General features: G+C 38.8%; 1 protein-coding gene across 1 annotated transcript; it reads left to right on the top strand.

Annotated features, from left to right (window-relative positions):
- The first annotated feature begins 1,016 nt into the window (after positions 1–1,016).
- On the top strand, positions 1,017–18,841 carry gins4 (GINS complex subunit 4 (Sld5 homolog)). The gene is made up of 7 exons (XM_079896233.1): positions 1,017–1,365; positions 5,263–5,349; positions 9,845–9,958; positions 13,817–13,914; positions 14,089–14,177; positions 16,169–16,259; positions 18,101–18,841. Exons 1-7 carry the CDS (start codon positions 1,279–1,281, stop codon positions 18,195–18,197), a joined length of 663 nt encoding a protein of 220 aa, XP_079752359.1. The 5' UTR covers positions 1,017–1,278; the 3' UTR covers positions 18,198–18,841.
- The last annotated feature ends 2,500 nt before the right edge of the window (positions 18,842–21,341 follow it).

Genomic DNA, 21,341 nt, shown 5'->3' with positions numbered 1-21,341 from the left:
AGTAAAAAAAAGTTGCATTATCATAGTTTTCACAATAGAGTTCAGTCTCCTGATCCTAGATCAGACTACAGTTTCATTGTGCTGTGTTGACATGATCACAGTTACAGTACTCATATGCTTCTGAAAAGTGCTTTTATCTAGAGAAGGTGATGAGATCAGGAAATGCTTATGTAAAGCCTGACATTCCTAGTGTTTGCATTGGATTAGTTGAGATTAATTATGATGTTTTTGGTCTTCAGCTTAGCTGTTACAGTTGTCTTCACACTGTGGCATTGACCTGTGGCTGCGCGCTCACAGACGGAAACACTGCGCATGCGCCACAGCTGCTGCGCGTTTGATTTAAAGGGCACGCAAATCAAAGCGCAATGCTGACATCTAGCGCTCTAGAGTCTAGACGACTAGCGTGCTGGGAAAAAGGAAAACATATTTTATGTGATTAGAAATGATCGAAATTTGGAAGAACATATTTAAAAAATATATTTGTATTATTATTTAGAAAACAATAACATAAGCAACCGACGAAAAGCACTCAAAAAGTTACAGTCATGTGGAGAGACAGTAGCCTATTAAACAATATATAAAATGTAAAAAATACACATACATATAGGGGCCTGATTCACAGTGATCATACACATAGTATATTTTATCAAATTATGCGCAGTGTACTCAAATAAAGTGTCAGAATAGTGGAATATGATTATTGATTATTTGATTATTATTTTCCTAATAAAATACCAGTATAATATAACAGCATGTGGCACTGGAGAAAAATGTCAGGATATGAACATCATTATACCGTCACAAAGAAATGGAAAACAGTCTCTTATAGTAGTCTGATTTCACGAAATCTTAATTTTCTCAATCTCTTCGACTGAGAACTATAATTATATATTGTTAACTATAAAACATATATTGCTAGAAAGAAAATATTTGACACAAAACGACAGGCACTTGAGCTTTATTTTTGGTGCGCAATGCGCAGACTTGCGCCACTTCAACCAGCTTGAGGACGCGGTGACATCATCGCCGCGTCATTTTGTCGGTTTTTGGCGCGAAATTTCCTATCAGAGGGTTTCCGCTGTGAGTGATCGCGCGTGAGGATGTAAACAGCTGAAAGTTTGGGTTTTCATATCGATGTTTTTTGCACTGAAGTTTGATTTTCCGGAGAGTTTAGTAGCCGAGCCGATTCTCTGACGACAGAACTAAACGTGCTCTGGCTGAAAGTCCTGCACTTTAGATTGAGGCGTGTTGTTGGATTGTTACAGTGTTACAGTCACCATGTCAGACGCCAGTGATCTCAGTGGAGGAGAGGAGAGCCAGGAGGACGTGTTGACCCCAGCAGAGCTCATCACCAAACTGGAGGAGGTCAGACAGCTTTAAGCCAGAACAGTTACACACACCGTGAAATGTGCTTTCATGCAAGCTCACACTGCAAAACAATGATGTTCTTACTCTTTATTTTTGTCTTGTTTTCCAGTACAAATATTTAAACTTTCTTAAATCAAGATACATTAACTTCAGAAGCAGAACGATTCAATTAAGTCATGTATACCACTGAAAAATTAATGCTTAAAATAAGATAAAAGTCTTGTTTTCATTTTGAATCAACTTTTATTTTTCTAACCCCACTTGCAGGTTTTTTTCATATTTAAAGGTGCAGTAAGCGATTTCTGAGAAACACTGTTGATATTTGAAATCACAAAAGCAAACACGCCCCTACTCAAAAGGATCACACCCCTATCTTGATAGCTCCGCCCCCAAGTTCACGAACATGCTATGCAGAACAGGCACCTCCCCCTCAATTGTGGACACGCCCCTTCATGCTGATTGGCCATAAGTATGTTTTGGTGCTCTGTCTGATCGATTTTCAACAGCGTTTCAGAAATCGCACCTTTAAGCATAAGTAAATGTGTCTTGATTTAAGAATGTTTTGATATTGATATAAGTTAGTAATAAAATAATAAAAATATAAAAATATATGTAGTGGAAAGTAATAATAAGAAAAAATACTGAGACGTCTACTGCACATCAAACACATTTATGAAATGACACAAAAGGAAATTAGTTAGGCTATTTAGTGACCAATAATTTTATGAGGTGCATCCTGGGATTATTTTGAACAATATTGACATGTATGCTGGCCAATTGGTGGAGGAAAAACCTGTACAATATAATTGAAGAAATTCTTATGTTAATTTATAAGTTTATAACAATAATTTATAAGTAGAAGTTTATAAGTAGAAATTTATAACAATAATTTATAAGTAGAAGTTTTTTAGTTTTTTTTTGTCTACAAAAATTATTTTAAAGGGACAATAAGTAACTTTTTAGGTATTTTATTATCTAAAATCAATATTTTTATTCATAAATATGTCCTCAATGGTGTACAAATACCTCTGCCAATGATCTGACTTATCCTCGTAAACGAAGAATTTATTATCTTTATATACATAGGACGGGTAAGTCCACGGAGGCTTCCATGTAGTTCCGCCATCTTGAAAAACTATAATAGCAGAGAGGGACAAAAAGTACTAGGCCAACGCGTTTCCACAACGCGTTTTCGTTCAGAGCCCGCGTCACGTGACTGAAACCAGCAGAAACGGAGCAGAGCAGTGAGAGGCGCTTTTGTCACTGCCCCGGCAAGTTTAAAAGGCTGCACTGCACGGTTAAGTCACAGGATAACGAGTCCTCTTCGTCGAAAAAGTCCACAATAAGACCGTAAAAGGAAACGTGATCGGAGATTACAAAAACAAGGGTTATTATAATGTCGGGATAGCTAATGCAGGAGAAAGCTTTCAAAAGAGACGCTGAAGTTGCCTGCTTTCTTCTCGACAGGTAAGTAAATGTTAAGGTCTTAATTACAGGCTTTTTATTTTTATTTTTTTATTAGCCTATATAGACCAGCGTTTCCCAGCGGGGTGACGCGGCACCCTGGGGTGCTTCTGGCGAGAGCAGGGGTGCTGTGTAAAAAAACAATTTTTACCATCAATCTCGGATCGTCGGAAGTCTCTAATAACAACAAATAATGCGCACAAATTTATAATAAAAATGCAAATCATAAGTTTTCGGCGTTGAATTGCGGAGGTTGCGTTTGCGTGTGATTTTATTCCCGTGCCTTATTCCCAGTGCGTCCACATAAAGCTGCCTATTTTTCATTGATGCGCTTACAGTCAAATACACACGAAAACATTGTCACAACGTCCGTCTTGCCGCGTATTCACATAAACTCATCGGTTATGTCCGTGCTGCTGTCAGCGCAACGCGTGCGATTAATGTTTTTCAGTTTAACACGTTAAAAATATTTAACGCAATTAAAGCAGCATTTTTTTCTGTCATCCTTTGGCTAGCGTTACATTATATAATCACGTTCTTCTTCATGCAAATGCTTCTAACCATGCAAGCGAGAAAATACAAAAGAGAATGCGCTGTCTGTGATGCTGACACGACGCGCGCCAGACTCGACTTCTCTTTCGCGCTTTCGCTTTGAGTGTCCTCATGAGAGCAGTCTTAAATTAGTTAAATAAAGTCTTAAATGAACGTTAAGAGTTGTGAGAAAATGGGACACGTGTGGGATCCACATGTGACAGTGCAGCAGTGACATCAGAATCAAATAACACTTCATTCATAAAAATATGCCATTAAATAATTATTTGAAATATACTGTCTTTATGATGTTTCTACATTAATTTGGAGATTTACTGTGAAATTATTAGGCTACATAAAATATAGTAAAAACAAGCTATCTTGTGCAATTATAATAAAATTATCCCAATAATTATCACATTATCCCAATTATTATCCCAATAATTATCCCATACACTGAGTGAGCAAACATTTAGGTGAGATTTGCAATGGTAATTGAGCAATGTTTATATATGAATAAAAAGCCTTAATTGAATATGTAAAGTGATCTCTTCAGAAGAAAGTAATGATTTCCTAGATTTTAAATGGATGGACAAAAAAAATAAGAAAATAATAGATAAAAATATCTATATGACAGTAGGCCTATAAGTTTTTCCCTGTGGTATTGAAAATTGATAAATTTATTTATTTATTTATTTATTTATTTATTGCTCAAGTCATACATAAATGTTTCATTCATTCATTCATTCATTCATGCATTCGTAACATGCATGAACGAAGAAAAAAAAAGGAACAGCAAGAAGAAAATCTTATGGTACCTGTCATTTATTTGTGCACATCAAAAATTAAATAAAAACCCCCCCAGCACATTTCAAGGTATAGTATCAAAGTAGTATCTCTACTATTGAGTAAAGTAGAGAAGGCCCTATAAACAAGGTTGTAAGTTTTGTTTGTTCAAAACTGTAACATTCGTTTGTTCGTTGTGTCAAGTTGTAGTTTGTTTGAAATAACAAACCAGTTCACCCGAAGGAAAACTCGATGAAGTGCTATTAGAGGACATCCTGTCATAGCTTTTTGGTACATAATGGCTACCGTAGATGCAACACACATTTGAAAATGCGAGGCGCTAGAGAGCACTATTCATTTGATTGCAAAATACAATTTCACCACTAGATGGGAGAAAATCCCACTTACTGTCCCTTTAAATAATTTAGGAATTAAAAACACCAGAAGTTTTTTAATATCATGAGAAACATGGATTAATTTCGGTGTGCTTAAATTTAAAAATAAATCATATTGTTTAAAAAATGCTGCACATTATGGCAATAAGAAATTTGAAAAATTAATGATGGCTATTTTAATTTATTATTGCAGAGTATATTTCTGGATAAACTAACTTTTCTGAATAGCCTTGTTATAAATAACTAAAGGTTCTGGCAAAATGTTAATAGCTGCAGTCTATTTAAAAAAATATGTAATTATTTACAATTAATTATTTTTAAAAAAATGGATTGAATGAATGATTCAATGACAAATACATTTTTAACAGTCACATGTCGCCATCTACTGGTGTAACAATGTAATTAATAAAAATTTAATTTGAACCATTTTGATCGCTTCCGTGGACATCAGTGTTTATATCTGAACTTTAAGCTATTTTCCCAGTTCTTCTCTGATAATATGAATATTTGTAACAGAAATAATGATACTGTGTGGATGAAAAGGCTTTTTTGTGAAGCTGTTTCATACAGTGCTGCTAAATATTTTACACACCCCTTGCAGAATCTGTGAAAATGTGAATAATTTGAACTAAATCATACAAAATGCATGTTATTTTTTTTATGCATGCGATCTGGAATACTGTTTTCTAATGTGTGTCAATCATCATCTGTGTTTTAGGCTTGGCTTAATGAGAAGTTTTCTCCAGAACTGTTGGAAAACAAGTCCGAGTTGGTGGAGTGTGTGATGGAGCAGCTCTCACACATGGTATTGATCTGTGTTCAGTGTTTGGTGAAACATTCTATGTTATATTTAGGTAGTTGACAAATAACATTTAGACTTATTTTCTATTTGATTTTTTTTTACATTACATTTTTAACATTAAGCTTTTAGATTAAAGGGGAAGGAATATGTGTGAGAGTGAGCCAATCAGCTGTAGGGGGCGTGTTCACTCATGATAGGGGAGGAGAGTGAGCCAATCAGCTGTAGGGGGTGTGTTCACTCATGATGGGGGAGGAGAGTGAGCCAATCAGCTGTAGGGGGCGTGTTCACTCATGATAGGGGAGGAGAGTGAGCCAATCAGCTGTAGGGGGTGTGTTCACTCATGATGGGGGAGGAGAGTGAGACAATCAGCAGTAGGGGGTGTGTTCACTCATGATAGGGGAGGAGAGTGAGCCAATCAGCAGTAGGGGGTGTGTTCACTCATGATAGGGGAGGAGAGTGAGCCAATCAGCAGTAGGGGGTGTGTTCACTCATGATAGGTGAGGAGAGTGAGCCAATCAGCAGTAGGGGGTGTGTTCACTCATGATAGGGGAGGAGAGTGAGCCAATCAGCAGTAGGGGGTGTGTTCACTCATGATAGGGGAGGAGAGTGAGCCAATCAGCAGTAGGGGGTGTGTTCACTCATGATAGGTGAGGAGAGTGAGCCAATCAGCAGTAGGGGGCGTGTTCACTCATGATAGGGGAGGAGAGTGAGCCAATCAGCAGTAGGGGGCGTGTTCACTCATGATAGGGGAGGAGAGTGAGCCAATCAGCAGTAGGGGGTGTGTTCACTCATGATAGGTGAGGAGAGTGAGCCAATCAGCAGTAGGGGGTGTGTTCACTCATGATAGGGGAGGAGAGTGAGCCAATCAGCAGTTAGGGCTGTGCCGGTAAACTTGACAACGCACCACCGCGGTTGTAAAGCGCCACCGCGGTGGCTGAGTAGTACCGGCGGTTGTTCGCCTAAAAAAAAATTTTGTATATGAATGCTGTTTTACATTAATATTATGACACACAAAGCTTTGTTTACAAAAGAAATAATAGGTTAGCAATTAAATGTTATATCGCAGCCATGGAAAAGTTTTAATTCATGACGAATGAGAGAGTTGTACGTGAGCCCATAAACTTAAGCTTTGTCGGCTTTGAATTCTGGTTTGCAATCTGGTCACCCGATTATCAGCGAATTTAAAAATATTCCATTAGTTATTCCTTATAGAAAGCTTGAATTGTCTACTTTTAAACAAAACAATTCAAAACGGAAAATAAACCGACTAGCATATTCTATTCCGTATTGAAGTGTGCATTTCTCAGGCGCGTTCACTGCGAAGAGTGAGCATCGTCAACTTCATCTTTGCAGCCCGACACTGACACACACACACACACACACACACACACAAAATACTTTATTAATAAACAATTCAAATGTCTCCTTGCTATATTTGACACGTTCATAATCATTACTTTTGCCGGTTCTTTGTGACAGCTGTTATGTGCGTTATTGGCAGCGTCACCCGTTACATGAACGCGTCACCGCCGCATCAGCACCAGAACATGGAGATTTTATTTTAGAGAATGATCGCACAACAGACATTAGAACATTAGATATTCTATAATTAAATCAACTAATTGAATATTCAAAAATCGCGACTCATCCCTGCATGGAATCTCTTTTTTCTTTTTCACTCGCGTCTCACCCAAAGACGCGTTAAACGTTTCTTCCTTCGCTTTTAGGTCGATTATTTTCGTATTCTTTTCTGTGGTAAAGTAGCCTAGAAAAACGCTGTAGGTCAGATAGCCTACATTTTTACTTGTACGTCAAATTCGTTTTAACACAGTTTGTGCTTGTTATTAGACATATGGTAATTGGTAAGGGGCATCATTTTGTAAAGCGCGTTTCACACGCGCAGGGGATTTTAGTTTTGCTTTCTCTGGCAGCGCGCAAACAGCCTAAATGCCTTGCCCTTGTAGAAGATAAATTCGCTCTTCATACCTTTTACAAGTAGAAAACATGAAGATATCAGAAAAGAGATCGATGGTATCTTTCCTGCTCGTGTCCCACATCCCTCTCAAAGCGCAGAGCGGTAGGCTTTATCACGCGCCTTTGTGTGGAAATATTAAACGAAATAAAAAAATAAAAAAATAGATTCAACTTTATTATATTATGTAAGTTACCAGTATTTACTGATATTTATTTCAATGCTTTACAGGCTTTAGTGTGTTGTTTCTTTCTTTTTTTTTTTTCAAAACAAACCCCCCCCCCCCCCCCCCAAACACCGCAACACCGCCGGTATTTGGGTCCATTACTACCGCGGTGGTAAAAAACTGCCACCGTCACAGCCCTATCAGCAGTAGGGGGTGTGTTCACTCATGATAGGGGAGGAGAGTGAGCCAATCAGCAGTAGGGGGTGTGTTCACTCATGATAGGGGAGGAGAGTGAGCCAATCAGCAGTAGGGGGCGTGTTCACTCATGATGGGGGAGGAGAGTGAGCCAATCAGCAGTAGGGGGCTTGTTCACTCATGATAGGTGAGGAGAGTGAGCCAATCAGCAGTAGGGGGCGTGTCCTCTCATGATGGGGGAGGAGAGTGAGCCAATCAGCAGTAGGGGGCTTGTTCACTCATGATAGGTGAGGAGAGTGAGCCAATCAGCAGTAGGGGGCGTGTTCACTCATGATAGGGGAGGAGAGTGAGCCAATCAGCAGTAGGGGGCATGTTCACTCATGATGGGGGAGGAGAGTGAGCCAATCAGCTGTAGGGGGCGTGTTCACTCATGATAGGTGAAGATAGTGAGCCAATCAGCAGTAGGGGGCGTGTTTACTCATGATGGGGGAGGAGAGTGAGCCAATCAGCTGTAGGGGGCATGTTCACTCATGATGGGGGAGGAGAGTGAGCCAATCAGCTGTAGGGGGCGTTTTCACTCATGATAGGTGAAGATAGTGAGCCAATCAGCAGTAGGGGGCGTGTTTACTCATGATGGGGGAGGAGAGTGAGCCAATCAGCTGTAGGGGGCATGTTCACTCATGATGGGGGAGGAGAGTGAGCCAATCAGCTGTAGGGGGCGTTTTCATTCATGATAAGGAAGGAGAATGAGCCAGTCAGCAGTAGGGGGCGTGTCCTCTCATGATTGGGGAGGAGAGTGAGCCAATCAGCTGTAGGGGGTGTGTTCACTCATGATAGGTGAAGAGAGTGAGCCAATCAGCAGTAGGGGGCGTGTTTACTCATGATGGGGGAGGAGAGTGAGCCAATCAGCTGTAGGGGGCGTGTTCACTCATGATGGGGGAGAAGAGTGAGCCAATCAGCTGTAGGGGGCGTGTTCACTCATGATAGGGGAGGAGAGTGAGCCAATCAGCAGTAGGGGGCGTGTTCACTCATGATAGGGAAGGAGAGTGAGCCAATCAGCAGTAGGGGGCGTGTTCACTCATGCTAGGGGAGGAGAGTGAGCCAATCAGCAGTAGGGGGCGTGTTCACTCATGATAGGTGAGGAGAGTGAGCCAATCAGCAGTAGGGGGCGTGTTCACTCATGATAGGGGAGGAGAATGAGCCAATCAGCAGTAGGGGGTGTGTTCACTCATGATAGGGGAGGAGAGTGAGCCAATCAGCAGTAGGGGGCGTGTTCACTCATGATGGGGGAGGAGAGTGAGCCAATCAGCAGCAGGGGGCTTGTTCACTCATGATAGGTGAGGAGAGTGAGCCAATCAGCAGTAGGGGGCGTGTTTACTCATGATGGGGGAGGAGAGTGAGCCAATCAGCTGTAGGGGGCGTGTTCACTCATGATAGGGGAGGAGAGTGAGCCAATCAGCAGTAAGGGGGTGTGTTCACTCATGATAGGGGAGGAGAGTAAGCCAATCAGCAGTAGGGGGTGCGTTCACTCATGATGGGGGAGGAGAGTGAGCCAATCAGCAGTAGGGGGCGTGTTCACTCATGATAGGGGAGGAGAGTGAGCCAATCAGCAGTAGGGGGTGTGTTCACTCATGATAGGGGAGGAGAGTGAGCCAATCAGCAGTAGGGGGTGTGTTCACTCATGATGGGGGAGGAGAGTGAGCCAATCAGCAGTAGGGGGTGTGTTCACTCATGATGGGGGAGGACAGTGAGCCAATCAGCAGTAGGGGGCGTGTTCACTCATGATAGGGGAGGAGAGTGAGCAAGAGGGAGATTTGAAGAAAGACTAGAAAGAGAGATGGCTGAGAGACATTACAAAAGAGAGAAGTTCAGAGGAATAACACTGAAAAAAGAAGAGTTATGATCAGGCAAGAGCTTTAGGACCCGTGTTAATATTAGAAAAGCTTTTCAGTGCTGGAGAGACTGAAGCTCTTGCACTCGAAGCTCTTTCACTCTTGCATTGTTTGTTTGTGCGTTTTGGGGGCGGAGTAATGAAAGAAGGGGCGTGTTTGTTTGAGTCGATTTCACATATCAACAGTGCTTCTCAGAAATCATTTACTGCACCTTTAAAATAGTTTTAGATGAAGTATAGCATGAAATGTAACCTTTATATTTTGTGTATGCAGGAGGAAAATCTCCAGAGGGTGAGGAAAGGTGATGTGAAAGCCAGTGTCCATCGCATGGAGATCGATCGCATCCGCTTCGTTCTGAGCAGCTTTCTGCGCTCAAGGCTCCAGAAGGTAATGGAAATGACTTCAGAGTCAGTCGTTTAGCTGTTGCAATTATTCTAAATGACTTACAGCAAACATATTATACATATATCTCAGGAGTAACCTGAGTGAGAACACGTGTCTTGCTCAAGCACACAGAAGTGATAGTTAAAGAGCTGAAGGGTTTGAGCCTAGAAGAACCTTTCAGTTACCAGCCCAGAAACAAAGACTTTAGATAGAAACAGACGGTGCACTCATATCACTATGAATGAGAGAAAGTGCAACTCGCAATATCGTGAAATAAGTCCCGCCTTCTATGTAAAAGAGAACCAATCGCTGATAGATAAAATAATTGCATCACTGTAGCTGTGGTTAGAAGCACTCGTTGCTTTAGAAACAGTCAGTGTTGAGAACGATGCCTGCATCCCAATCCGCCTATACTACGCCCTTAAAGGAGAACTCCGGTCAATTTTAACATTGAGCTCATTTTTTTGTACATTTGGAGTGCTGTCAATACAGAGAACAACGACAAAAATCGGTGTTGCCTACACCGTGTTATCCTCTTTTTAAAATTTGCACCCTGTTGACTTCAATGGGGCAAGTTTTAAACCTGCTTTTAGCCTCTTAACATCCTTGATGTGTCATTACAAGTGCACAGGTCATGTGAGTGATTCCTTCAGAGTCAACACGGTGAATCTGACTGCAGTAGATGTGCAAGATATGAATAAAAGTGATGTTAATTCAGCCAGCGCACATACCTGTATTTACATCCTGTTTTCGGTCGAAGTCCATAGTAGTCGATTGTCGAGTTCACGCGCGTGATCATAGGTAGCTAAGCAACAGTGGAGAACTCAACAATCGACTACTATGGACTTCGACCGAAAACAGGAAATAAATACAGGTATGTTGACCTTTTTTAAAGTTCTCCTTTAATGTATGTACTCTTTTAATGGCCAAATGGATCTTTAGAAAAGCCCACATTGTTGTTGCAGATGAAATATAACACGAAAATACTTCAGGTCAGGAATCGGATACTTGTTATAAAATAAAAATTTCGATTCCTCTTATCGATTCCTTTGTGAGCATTTCAATATGATTTTCAACTATTCAAGCACGAGACGACTCGTGCGCTGTTTTCTGGACTGCGCACACATCCAAAGCACGCTCTCAGAAAAAGTGATTTTAACGTGATTTTAAAACATTCAAGCGCTTTTAACATTCAAAAATTATTTTAATCATATATTTATTCAGTTGTATCTATTTGTTGCGATTGCTAATTTTTAATTTGTTCTTTTTTAATTACTGAGTGCTTACTTGTCTTTAATAATGCTTGAAATTTATATTAGCTAGGCTAGTTGTTTTTCTATGGTATTTTTACCATATTTTTTATGGTGTTCTTTAGCCTGTTGGTTTTTGTTCACGGTATTCAGCTACAGTTAAATGTTTTGCAAAAAGGCTAAATGTGAATGATATCTGTTTTTTTTTTTTTTTTTTTTCTCATTGGAATCGAAATTAGGAATCGCTAAAATTCAAACGATACCCAACCCTATTTGGGACTAGGGCTGGTCCAAATACCATTTTTTGAGCTTCGAAGCTTCGGTAGTAATGAACATCGAATATTCGAAGCTTCGGAGAGAGGGAGCTGAACATATTCTTCTCTCTAATAAAGGCAGGAATCTCTATGTGTCTGTCCGTCCGTTTGATTATTTCGAGAACCGTTCATCCAATCGACTTCACAAGGGAGTGCAGTGTTGCATTTGGTGCAATATAGATGGACACGCGAGACGCGACACATTCAGAATTAATAAACTTTTAGTAAACTACAGCACAGGGCGAGCGGGAAGCAGCGCGCCTCACGCGGGCAGGGCTTATATGCTCCGAGAACTGACACTGCACTATAGTGATATAAAACGCACACACACAGTTCTGTTAAATTAAGCAATACTTTTAAGGTAGTCTAATATTTTTCTGACTAACAAATTACTGACACAGTAAAGGGTAGATTTAAATAAATAAAACTGAAATTAAGTTAAATTAAAAACGAGATTAATTTAGATTGATAATAACGGGTAAAAAGGCTAATACATTTTATTTCTATTATTCTATTTTCCACAATGTCAAAGCAATGCAGCTTAACCCAAAACACAAGCTCAGGCATGCACTTCACAAACTCCGCTGTTCTGCTCTAGCCAGAGAACACTCCCATTGCTGGAACACTGGCGTCGGTTCTATTTCTAGCATGCACGCGTTTTCTGCATGGCTCGAGCCGCGCCTGAGACGCATGTCTCACGCAGGCAGTGTGCAACCTCCAACCTGTTAACATGGGGAGCCGAAATAAAATTGGACACGCCACGCAGCCAGTGAGTCGCCGGCCTTATTCAAGTGCGAATGAGAACCGTTTCGCGGGGGATCCCAGGTGTGCAAAACAAAAAACAACAACAAAAAAAACAGAATATTCGAATGTCAAATTTTAAAATCGAATACCAACCCACTGAACGAATATTCGAATATTCGGGTCCAGCCCTATTTGGGACACACTTATTCTAATCTCACATACTATTTAGGATGGATAGAATGGACATTGGGATGCAGGGAAAGTGCTGCACAAGTCCTTACAGGTGTAGCCAAAGTATTTTGATCGCCCCCTGGTGGATGGTTGCAGTATAGGTCATAAACCCCGCCTCTCCATGTATTTAAATGGGACGTGAGCCAAACTAAAAAAATTCAATTACACTTAAAATATTTTTTTTCCAAAGCATTTTAGGTATGAAAAATACCTTTAAGTGTTTGTTTTCCCCTGTAAGTTTGGTTTTATATTATATAATATATTATATTTATAATATATAAATATGTATAAATAGGCCTATATCATATTTATTTATATTAGGTGTGTTAGTTATTTGATGTTATAAAACGGTGTGTAACGTCATGATTGACAGCTGTGCTTGCGAATGAGTCTACAGGAGCTTAGACGTGCTGTCCATCTTTTTCTACAGTCTATGGTTGAGATGTGCGCTTATGAATGAGCATTTAGAAACAAAATTTATGAGACAGTTGTCAAATTTCATTGGTGAATTTAAGTATGAAATTTAATTGTAAGCTTGCTGAACAGCTTTTGAGAATTCAATGATGTTTCCCCATTCAAAGAGATGAGAGCTGCACTTGCATTGGCGTTTCAAAGATGGCCGTCGACGAGTTAAATGACTTGCCTTGAAGGGACTTGGCAATGGATGTATTTCTACTCCAGAAAGGATCTTTAGCATCCTGTGTACATTAAACAAACCGCTTCATGTGGACATGAATTTGCACAGTTTATAGGGCCTTTTTAAGTCGGTTTTATGTTTTTTTCCTTCTGTTTGATTTTTTTCCCATTTAAATTTTTCTGGGTTCTGTTTTTTTTTCCAGCACTCCATTTTAATGGTTGAATAAGATAAAAAAAAAAAAAAAATTGTAATCTATTTTAATAAAACTTACATTTATTGACTTTTTACAATAACAGGGAACTTTGAAATGTTTTATTTTTCAGAAATTCTGTTTTAAAATTTCCTAGACATAAACGTTGGTAATCAAATGAAGGCATAAAACATTAACAGTTTAATTAATCTTTTAAAATGTAATCAAATGAAAACAAATCCTTTTATGTTTTGTCAAACAAAGTGCTGCACAACAGAGGTTTACTGTTAAAATTAAAACATGGAAAAATTATGATAATTCGTTTAAGTTTCTATGTGTGTATGATATGATGATAGTGTTTCTCAAAGAAATGGTGAAACTCTCAAACTTGATCCACTCATCCAAAATTTGCCAAAATCTGTGACATTCCACAATATGCAGTAAATGTATTGTTTTTATGACTGGATTCTGCTATGATTGTTGTCTCGTCTGCAGATAGAGAAGTTTTTCCCTCATGTTTTGGAGAAGGAGAAGTCCCGTGCGGATGGAGATCCTTCGTTTCTCTCTCCTGAGGAGTTTGCCTTCGCTAAAGAGTGAGTTCGTTCTGAATCTATCTTCCACATCACCCTGTGCTTTAGCACAAACAGAAGTTGTCGATGGAGTTTAACTGAGATTATAATGGCTGTTTTTGGGCAGGATGTTGTGTGTGATTTTGGTCACTGTCTGTTTGTCCTATAATTCACAGAAGTGGTGTGTTGTTTGTTTAGGTATCTGGCCAACACCGAGGTTTATCTGCAAGCCGTGGCTCTGAAACACATGCCTCCAAACCTGCAGAGCATTGACATGCTGAAGGCCGGTAAATGGGTTTTAAATGGGTTCATCAAAGGGGCCGTTTATACCCGGACACTTCATGCGTTTTCTGGGAAACTTTTTATTTTATTTTAAACACTGTTGGGGAAAGAGTTAATGTTTTAAAATGTAAATTTAATACTGTATTTTGAGTTTTACTAGCCAGAAAATACTGGACAATTATGGTAGAAATCATAATTTTTTTCAATAATTTCTCTTGATATTGTAATTGCCATTCATTTGGAGTAGGGCTGCACAATTAATTGAATTTGTAATCGTGATTACAATTACGGATGCCACAATTATGTAATCGTTTAAAGGCGTAATTACAAAAAACAAGTTCACTTACAATATTCTGTGTGCTTAAGATGTGTTTTTTTCTTTCTACAGCTTATCTTTTCCTTTGGTTTCATTAAATAAATAAATATATTTGACATTTGAAGCTTAATGCGATAGAAAAGCGGGGAGATTTTCAGGAAGAGTGTTTTCAGCTTGTATTTTGATATAACAAAATGGCATGTAGTCGCTTCAAACAATGGCATAAAGCTATTCAAAACACCATTCAATGTAAATTATGATAATCGTTGTTAATAATTGCAATTACAATTTCAAGGGAATAATCGACAATTATGATTTTTGTCATAATCGAGCAGCCCTAATTTGGAGTAAATTATTTGAATTATGTTTTACTGTGAAAAATCAGGTTTCCTCGACCAAGTCAGTTATATAAAATGTATAGATTTTATGTATAAATGTACATTTTATAACTCCTGGATGATGATGACGATCTAAATTGAGTCAATTTAACAAATTAAATTTAACAATTTAAAAAAAAATGTATATTAAAAAATTGACCCGAAAAGCATAAGCAATACTGTTCAGAAGTTTGGGGTCAGTAAGATTTTTTTTTTAAAGTAATTAATACTTATCTTCAGCAAGGACAAATCAAATGAAATTGATTAAAAGTGAAAGTGCATAAGTTTAAGTTGTTAAATTTTTTTTTTTTAATTTCAAATAAATGCTGTTCTTTTGAGCTTTCTATTCATCAAATAGTACTGGAAAAAAATCACAAAATATGAAGCAGCTCAACTGTTTTCAACACTGATAATAATCAGGAATATTTCTTGAGCAGCAAATCAGCGTATATGTGATTTTTAAATCATAGTATTTCACATTATTAGTGTTTTTATTGTATTTTGATCAAATAAATGCAGCCTTGGTGAGCAGAAAAGATGTCTTTTTAAAATATATGTAAAAAATGTACCGACTGCAAACTTTTAAAGGAACACGCTGACTTTTTGGGACTTTAGCTTATTCACCGTATCCCCCAGAGTTAGATAAGTCCACACATACCCCTCTCATCTCTGTGTGTGCCGTAACTCTGTCACCGCTAGCCTAGCTTAGCACAAAGACTGGAGGTAAACAGCTCCAGCTAGCATACTGCTCCCAATAAGTGACTCGCAGGACCTGAGAAGCCCGTGGTGAGGAGCAGAGAGTTCGCTCAGAGTTGGAGTAAATCACTCCGCAGAAGTAGCAGTGCTTCGCCTTCTGAGAATATAGTTCCCAGTATACGGTTAGAAGATGGCTGTCTCACATACGCTGTGACTATACAAATCACAACATGTAAATAGGAAAATGTTGGTGTTATTTTGCCACTTATTGGGAGCAGTATGCTAGCTGGAGCCATTTACCTCCAGTCTTTGTGCTAAGCTAGGCTAGCGGTGACAGAGTTACGGCACGCACGGAGATGAGAAGGGTATGTGTGGACTTATCTAACTCTGGGGGATACGGTGAATAAGCTGAAGTCGGCATGTTCCTTTAAACAGCAGTGTACATTATTCAAGCGAGACCTAAATGTATAGCTGTAATCTCCACTGTTGGAGTTGGGTAATAGCGGAAGCTGTAATGGTAATCTGTGTGACGTATTGGAGTAATACCCAGATGTTTGTCAGTGGCAGTGATTGATTCATTGGTGCTTCTGTATGTCTGTGTGTGAAGTTCCTGAGCCGTGTCTCGACTCGTTCGTGTTCCTGAGAGTGAAAGAGAGGCAGGAGAATATCCTGGTGGAGCCGGAGACAGACGAGCAGAGGTATTAACAACACCATTTATATTACACACTCTTTTACTGCAAAGGCTGTTCCAATAAAGACAACACAATTATGCTTTTAAGATGCTTCATTTTGGCCAAATTTAAAAGCAGCCTCAGTGTTTCTCTCAGAAGGATCAGTGAATAAGCATTAAAGACGACCTGTTATGCTTTTTTCCATGTTCATCTTTCTTTAGTGTGTAATGTTGCTGTTTGAGCATGAAAAAGCTCTGCAAAGTTCCAGTTCTTCTCTATATCAGTGTCACTGTTTCTGAACTTCCTGAGACGCCTCCATTGTAGACTTGAGTTTCTTCCGGGAACGAACACGTCACAATATTCCTCATTATAATAATTCATGCGCAGAATAAAGGGGCGGGGCCTGGTTGAGTGAGTTAGTAGTGTGTTAAACTGGTGGTTATGGAAAGGGGCGGGACATTTCCCAAACACACTCGAAGCGCTCGGCCAATCACAACACATGGAACCAGCCGACCAATCAGAGCACAGTGTGCTTTTCAGAAGGAGGGGCTTCATAGAGACAGGAACTAAACAGAGCGTTACTGACAGACTGGGAAGAGAGGAGCCGCAACAATGGAGAATATGAGGAGAATAATCAACATTCAAGCATGAAAACCTGTTCTAGTAGAGCACAAAAACAATCAAAGACTTTGTAAAAGGGCATAAAAGTTCTGCAGGAGCACATACTGACTTCTGCAGCAATGTAAGTTGTTTATATTTGTAGGAAGATAACAGATCAAACCTCTTTGAACTTAAATTAAATACTCGTTCTGTATTTATGCAAGTCTTTACATGAGTTTGGTATATTTTGTGCGGTTGCTAACCGTGATCTTGCCAAATGAGTCCATGACGTTTCATTTCCGTTTGTGACAAGGGTGTAACCCAAATGTCATCAGATTGAAAACTTTACTATTGGGGTTTTGCAAATATTTAACCAATAAAACATTACAAAGAGCTTGTGACTAAACCTCGTATCTCCATTGGCTCGTCAAACTGTCAGTCAAACCTCGTAACTCCGCCCACCTCTGAATGAAGTGCTGCACATATTTTGAAGACTATCTCTGCTTGTTTGCAGTGCTAGAACTGTTTGTTTGAAGAAGTACAGCGTTTTCTCTACTCAAGACACTACATGTCTATAAAGGCTAATGTTTGATGTATTTGAGGAGCGGAGAAGTCTTGATTTGTCATCGAGTCAAAGCCAATACTGTCTTAAATAGCCTGTGTGAAGCACTTCGTCCTTTTAACTTGAGATTTTGGCCAAATGACAAAGGTAAAATTGGGGCAAAGGTAAAATTTTAGGAATCCATCCATTGAAAACCCCATATTCATTGATCACTAATCTGATAATCCAATAATGCGGTTATAGCCTGGTTAAATTGCGGTCACATAAGCGAAATTTTGATGAAATTTTGTGGGCAAAAAAAGTCTATTATCTATTGTCAATATTGTCATAGCGTAGAAGTGTATGAAGCTCAGCTCAGACAGAAATCACACAGAAACCAGCAGTTTTATTTGCACGACCAACTTGAACTCGTTGCAAAAACCTGCATTGGGAAATCTTTCACTCTCAAGCGAAACTCCCAATTTCGGTTGAAATGACTGGATTTTGTGCAACGATAAAACGTTTTTTGGAACAGAGCTATTGTCTCATAACCAAACACAGAACTGAATGATAATGAATAAAATGGCTTTGAAATGATAAAATTGTGTTTTCTTATCAACATTGCATAGTCTCCTATAGGGGGCAGCATTTCTTTCGTTTTAATGAGCTGGTTGAGATCATAAAGCAATTTAAGTGAAAAGTATTTATTTGCTATTGTCTTTTTCAGGGAGTACGTTGTGGACTTGGATGAAGGTTCGCAGCACCTGATGCGATACCGTATTATAGCGCCTCTAGTGGCCAGCGGTGCAGTGCAACTTATTTAAACCCGGAGAGCCTCAAGAACAGAATGAAGATCATCGGTGAACCTAAAAGCATTTATAGTTTAAAATGGCTTATTCACATCATGAAACGGATGTAAAAGCAATATGGATTATTAGTATCTATAAAAACAAACATTCTTCAATGTATTCTGACAAATACATTTGTTCAAAACACAGTACTGTATATATACTCTTGGCCAAAGACACTCTGAATGAACTTGGGTTATTGCAAACTATCTGCAATATTTCATCACATATTGACAGCTCAGTTATTGCATCTGATTGTAAACTAGTGAACCTGATGCTTTTGAAACTGGAAACTGTGGGTTTCTCTGTAAATGGGAAGTTGTTGGTTTGGATGTGGTCATTTAAATGGTCACGGGTTTTGCTGGAGTGCTAGAATAAAGTTGTATTATTTATGTTTCTATACTGATCATGTTTTAGTTTTTTTCTGTGTTGTCTGTTGCATGTTGTTCTGGTATCAGCTAGAGCGATGAGACTTATGACATATCTGTTAAACTCTTCAAGTTTGTTAATAATATTTATGGCATATTATAATGTAAATTACCTTACTTTTATCGGTCCTCAGTTTGTGGAAAATCACATTTACAGTGACATATTTTGAAGTAAAATATCAATTAATACTCTCAATGAGTTTAAGCTCTGGACTCAGAGGAGAAAATGATTCTTCAAGCTCCTCACAGCCATTCTTTCTCAATCTGAGCCGAATGAATCTTGACATTGTCATCCTGGAAAATGGCCATGATGAGTCTTCATACATGCTTGTTTAAGAAATGAAAAGCTACAAACTCCGTCGATTAGCTGTTGCCACTCATATAACATGCTAGAAACATAATAATCACTGCAATAATGAGCATTTGCCTATTTAAATCCAAACAGTGACTTTTTTTTTTTTGTCCAGCCAGTGTGTATTTAACTTTGAATACTGCATTGTAATGTGTATTTATCTGACCATTTGTAGGCTTCTTCCATTATAAATGCCTTACTAACATGCATGCACTTTAAAAGTTTAATTTCAAGATGCAATAATTCTAATATTTTATCTTGTTAAGCCTGCCAAATCATATTTAATACATGAGTTTCTGAGTTCTCTAAATAATCAACATGATCAAAACTTTGTTGAAAACCAAAAACACAATCTACTACATGCCTTCTGTCGTCTGATTGATAGTTTATACATTTTTAGCAAGTAAAAATTAATTTAGTATAATTGTAAAAATGTCCACCTTCAGGTCATTGTACACGTATATTTTCCTGTGAAATCTTGACTGATTATACTGATCTTTGCTAGTAGAATAAAACTAAGCATTTACATGTACATATCATCTTACCAAGATATTGGGAAATATAAAGAGTGACGACTGATTTATTTTATGTCAATAGTCTGTTGTAAAGATCTCATTGATTTACATTACAAGCTTCAGAATTTCATCTTTCTTTTTGGCCATAATATCATATTTGTGCCCCTGAGAAGCTCTCTGCACGTCCCTGCTCTCACTATATCATAGGTTGAGTTCATGAGTTATGATGAAACCAGACATTGCAGTAAATAAAACCCACGATGCCCTGAGTTCACCTTGTGGCGCGGTAGATAATTGCCTAATCTCCCTCTTATTCCACCTTGAGCAACGCACCAGTTTCTCCATATCCTGTCAGACTCTCTTTAACGTGACTCGTGTGGTGTACGTGATCGTTCCTCCGTGAGTGTGAGTTATACACCTGTGGTTATGTGTAGTGAAACCTCTACCTGCAAGCCTGAACAGATATTTAAAATATTTGTATTGTTCCAATATTATGAAATGTGTGATTAACTGAAGTCTCGTACACAGATAAGAGTCTCATCTAGTGCCATGATTCACATCATGGAAATGTGGCCAAGAATCTACTAAAGCAGGTGTAAACTTGACAGTTCAGTCAACCATTGTAACACAGTGTAACTGGTTGTTACTGGTATAGAGTAATTTACTGTATGTTAGTAATTCAAGTGACTAACTTGAACATACGCAAAATTTCACAGATCAACATTAAATGTGATCGCACCTTAAAGTCACCATGAAATCAAACTGGAAAATTCCTGTTTGTTATGGAAAATTGCAGTATTTATTATAAATGATTTCTTTCTGCACATACTTTGCCAATCTTTTTAAATTCATGTGCCCCCGTAATCTTAAATTCAGAATAACTTCCCCTTCCTCTTGCAGCATCTCTTCTCTTCTCTGATGACGAGGGCGGGGCAATAACCTGTCAATCACATGAGATCAGCCAATAGCAAACCGCAACCATTCAATCAATTCCCCACAGACAAAATCGAGCCTTCCGTTTCATGCCGACATTGTCACAATGTGGACAGAATTAGTTTTATCATGCAGAAAGAAAGAAATTAATATCCTTGTTACTTTGTCACTAAAAAATAAAAGTTCTGTCATCATTTGTTTATCTGTATGTTGTTCAAAACCTGTATGACTTTTTTCTGTGGAACATAAAGAAGATATTATGAATTCCCCCCAAAATATAGCTGCGAGCAGTAATTATCGGGGTTCAAGCGCTTTAAAGGGTTAGTTCACCCAAAAATTAAAATTCTGTCAGTAATTACTCTCCCTCATGTTGTTCCAACCGCGTAAGACCTTCGTTCATCTTCGGAACACAAATTAAGATATTTTTGATGAAATCTGAGCCATGTTTCACTCCTCCATAGGCTTCCAGTGTGACCGAAACTTGCTGGCCCAGAAAAGTTATTAAAGAGATCGTTAATATAGTCCAAGTGACTCCAGTGGCACTACATTAAGTATATCAAGCGACGAGAATACTTTTTGTGCGCAAAAACAAACAAAAATAACGACTTTATTCCACTATTCATTTCCTTCTCTCTCGACCTCTAGTTGGTTTGCGTAGTGTTTTTGCGCAGCGCGTCTGTGTTACACGTCACCACGTAGGCTCACTATTGGCCGACGCCGGTCATGTGTGTGTTGCGTGATGACGTGCAACACAGACGCGCAGCCCAAAAACACTACGAGGCCCAGAGAGAAGGAAATGAAAAGTGGAATAAAGTCGTTATTTTTGTTTGTTTTTGCGCACAAAAAGTATTCTCGTCGCATGATAAACTTAATGTAGTGCCACTGTAGTTAC

The sequence above is a fragment of the Squalius cephalus genome, assembly GCF_949319135.1.
Source record: "Squalius cephalus genome assembly, chromosome: 16".
NCBI classification, from domain to species: Eukaryota; Metazoa; Chordata; class Actinopteri; order Cypriniformes; family Leuciscidae; genus Squalius; species Squalius cephalus.
Note: the sequence above shows the minus strand (reverse complement) of the source record. Positions and strands in the feature narration are given on the sequence as shown.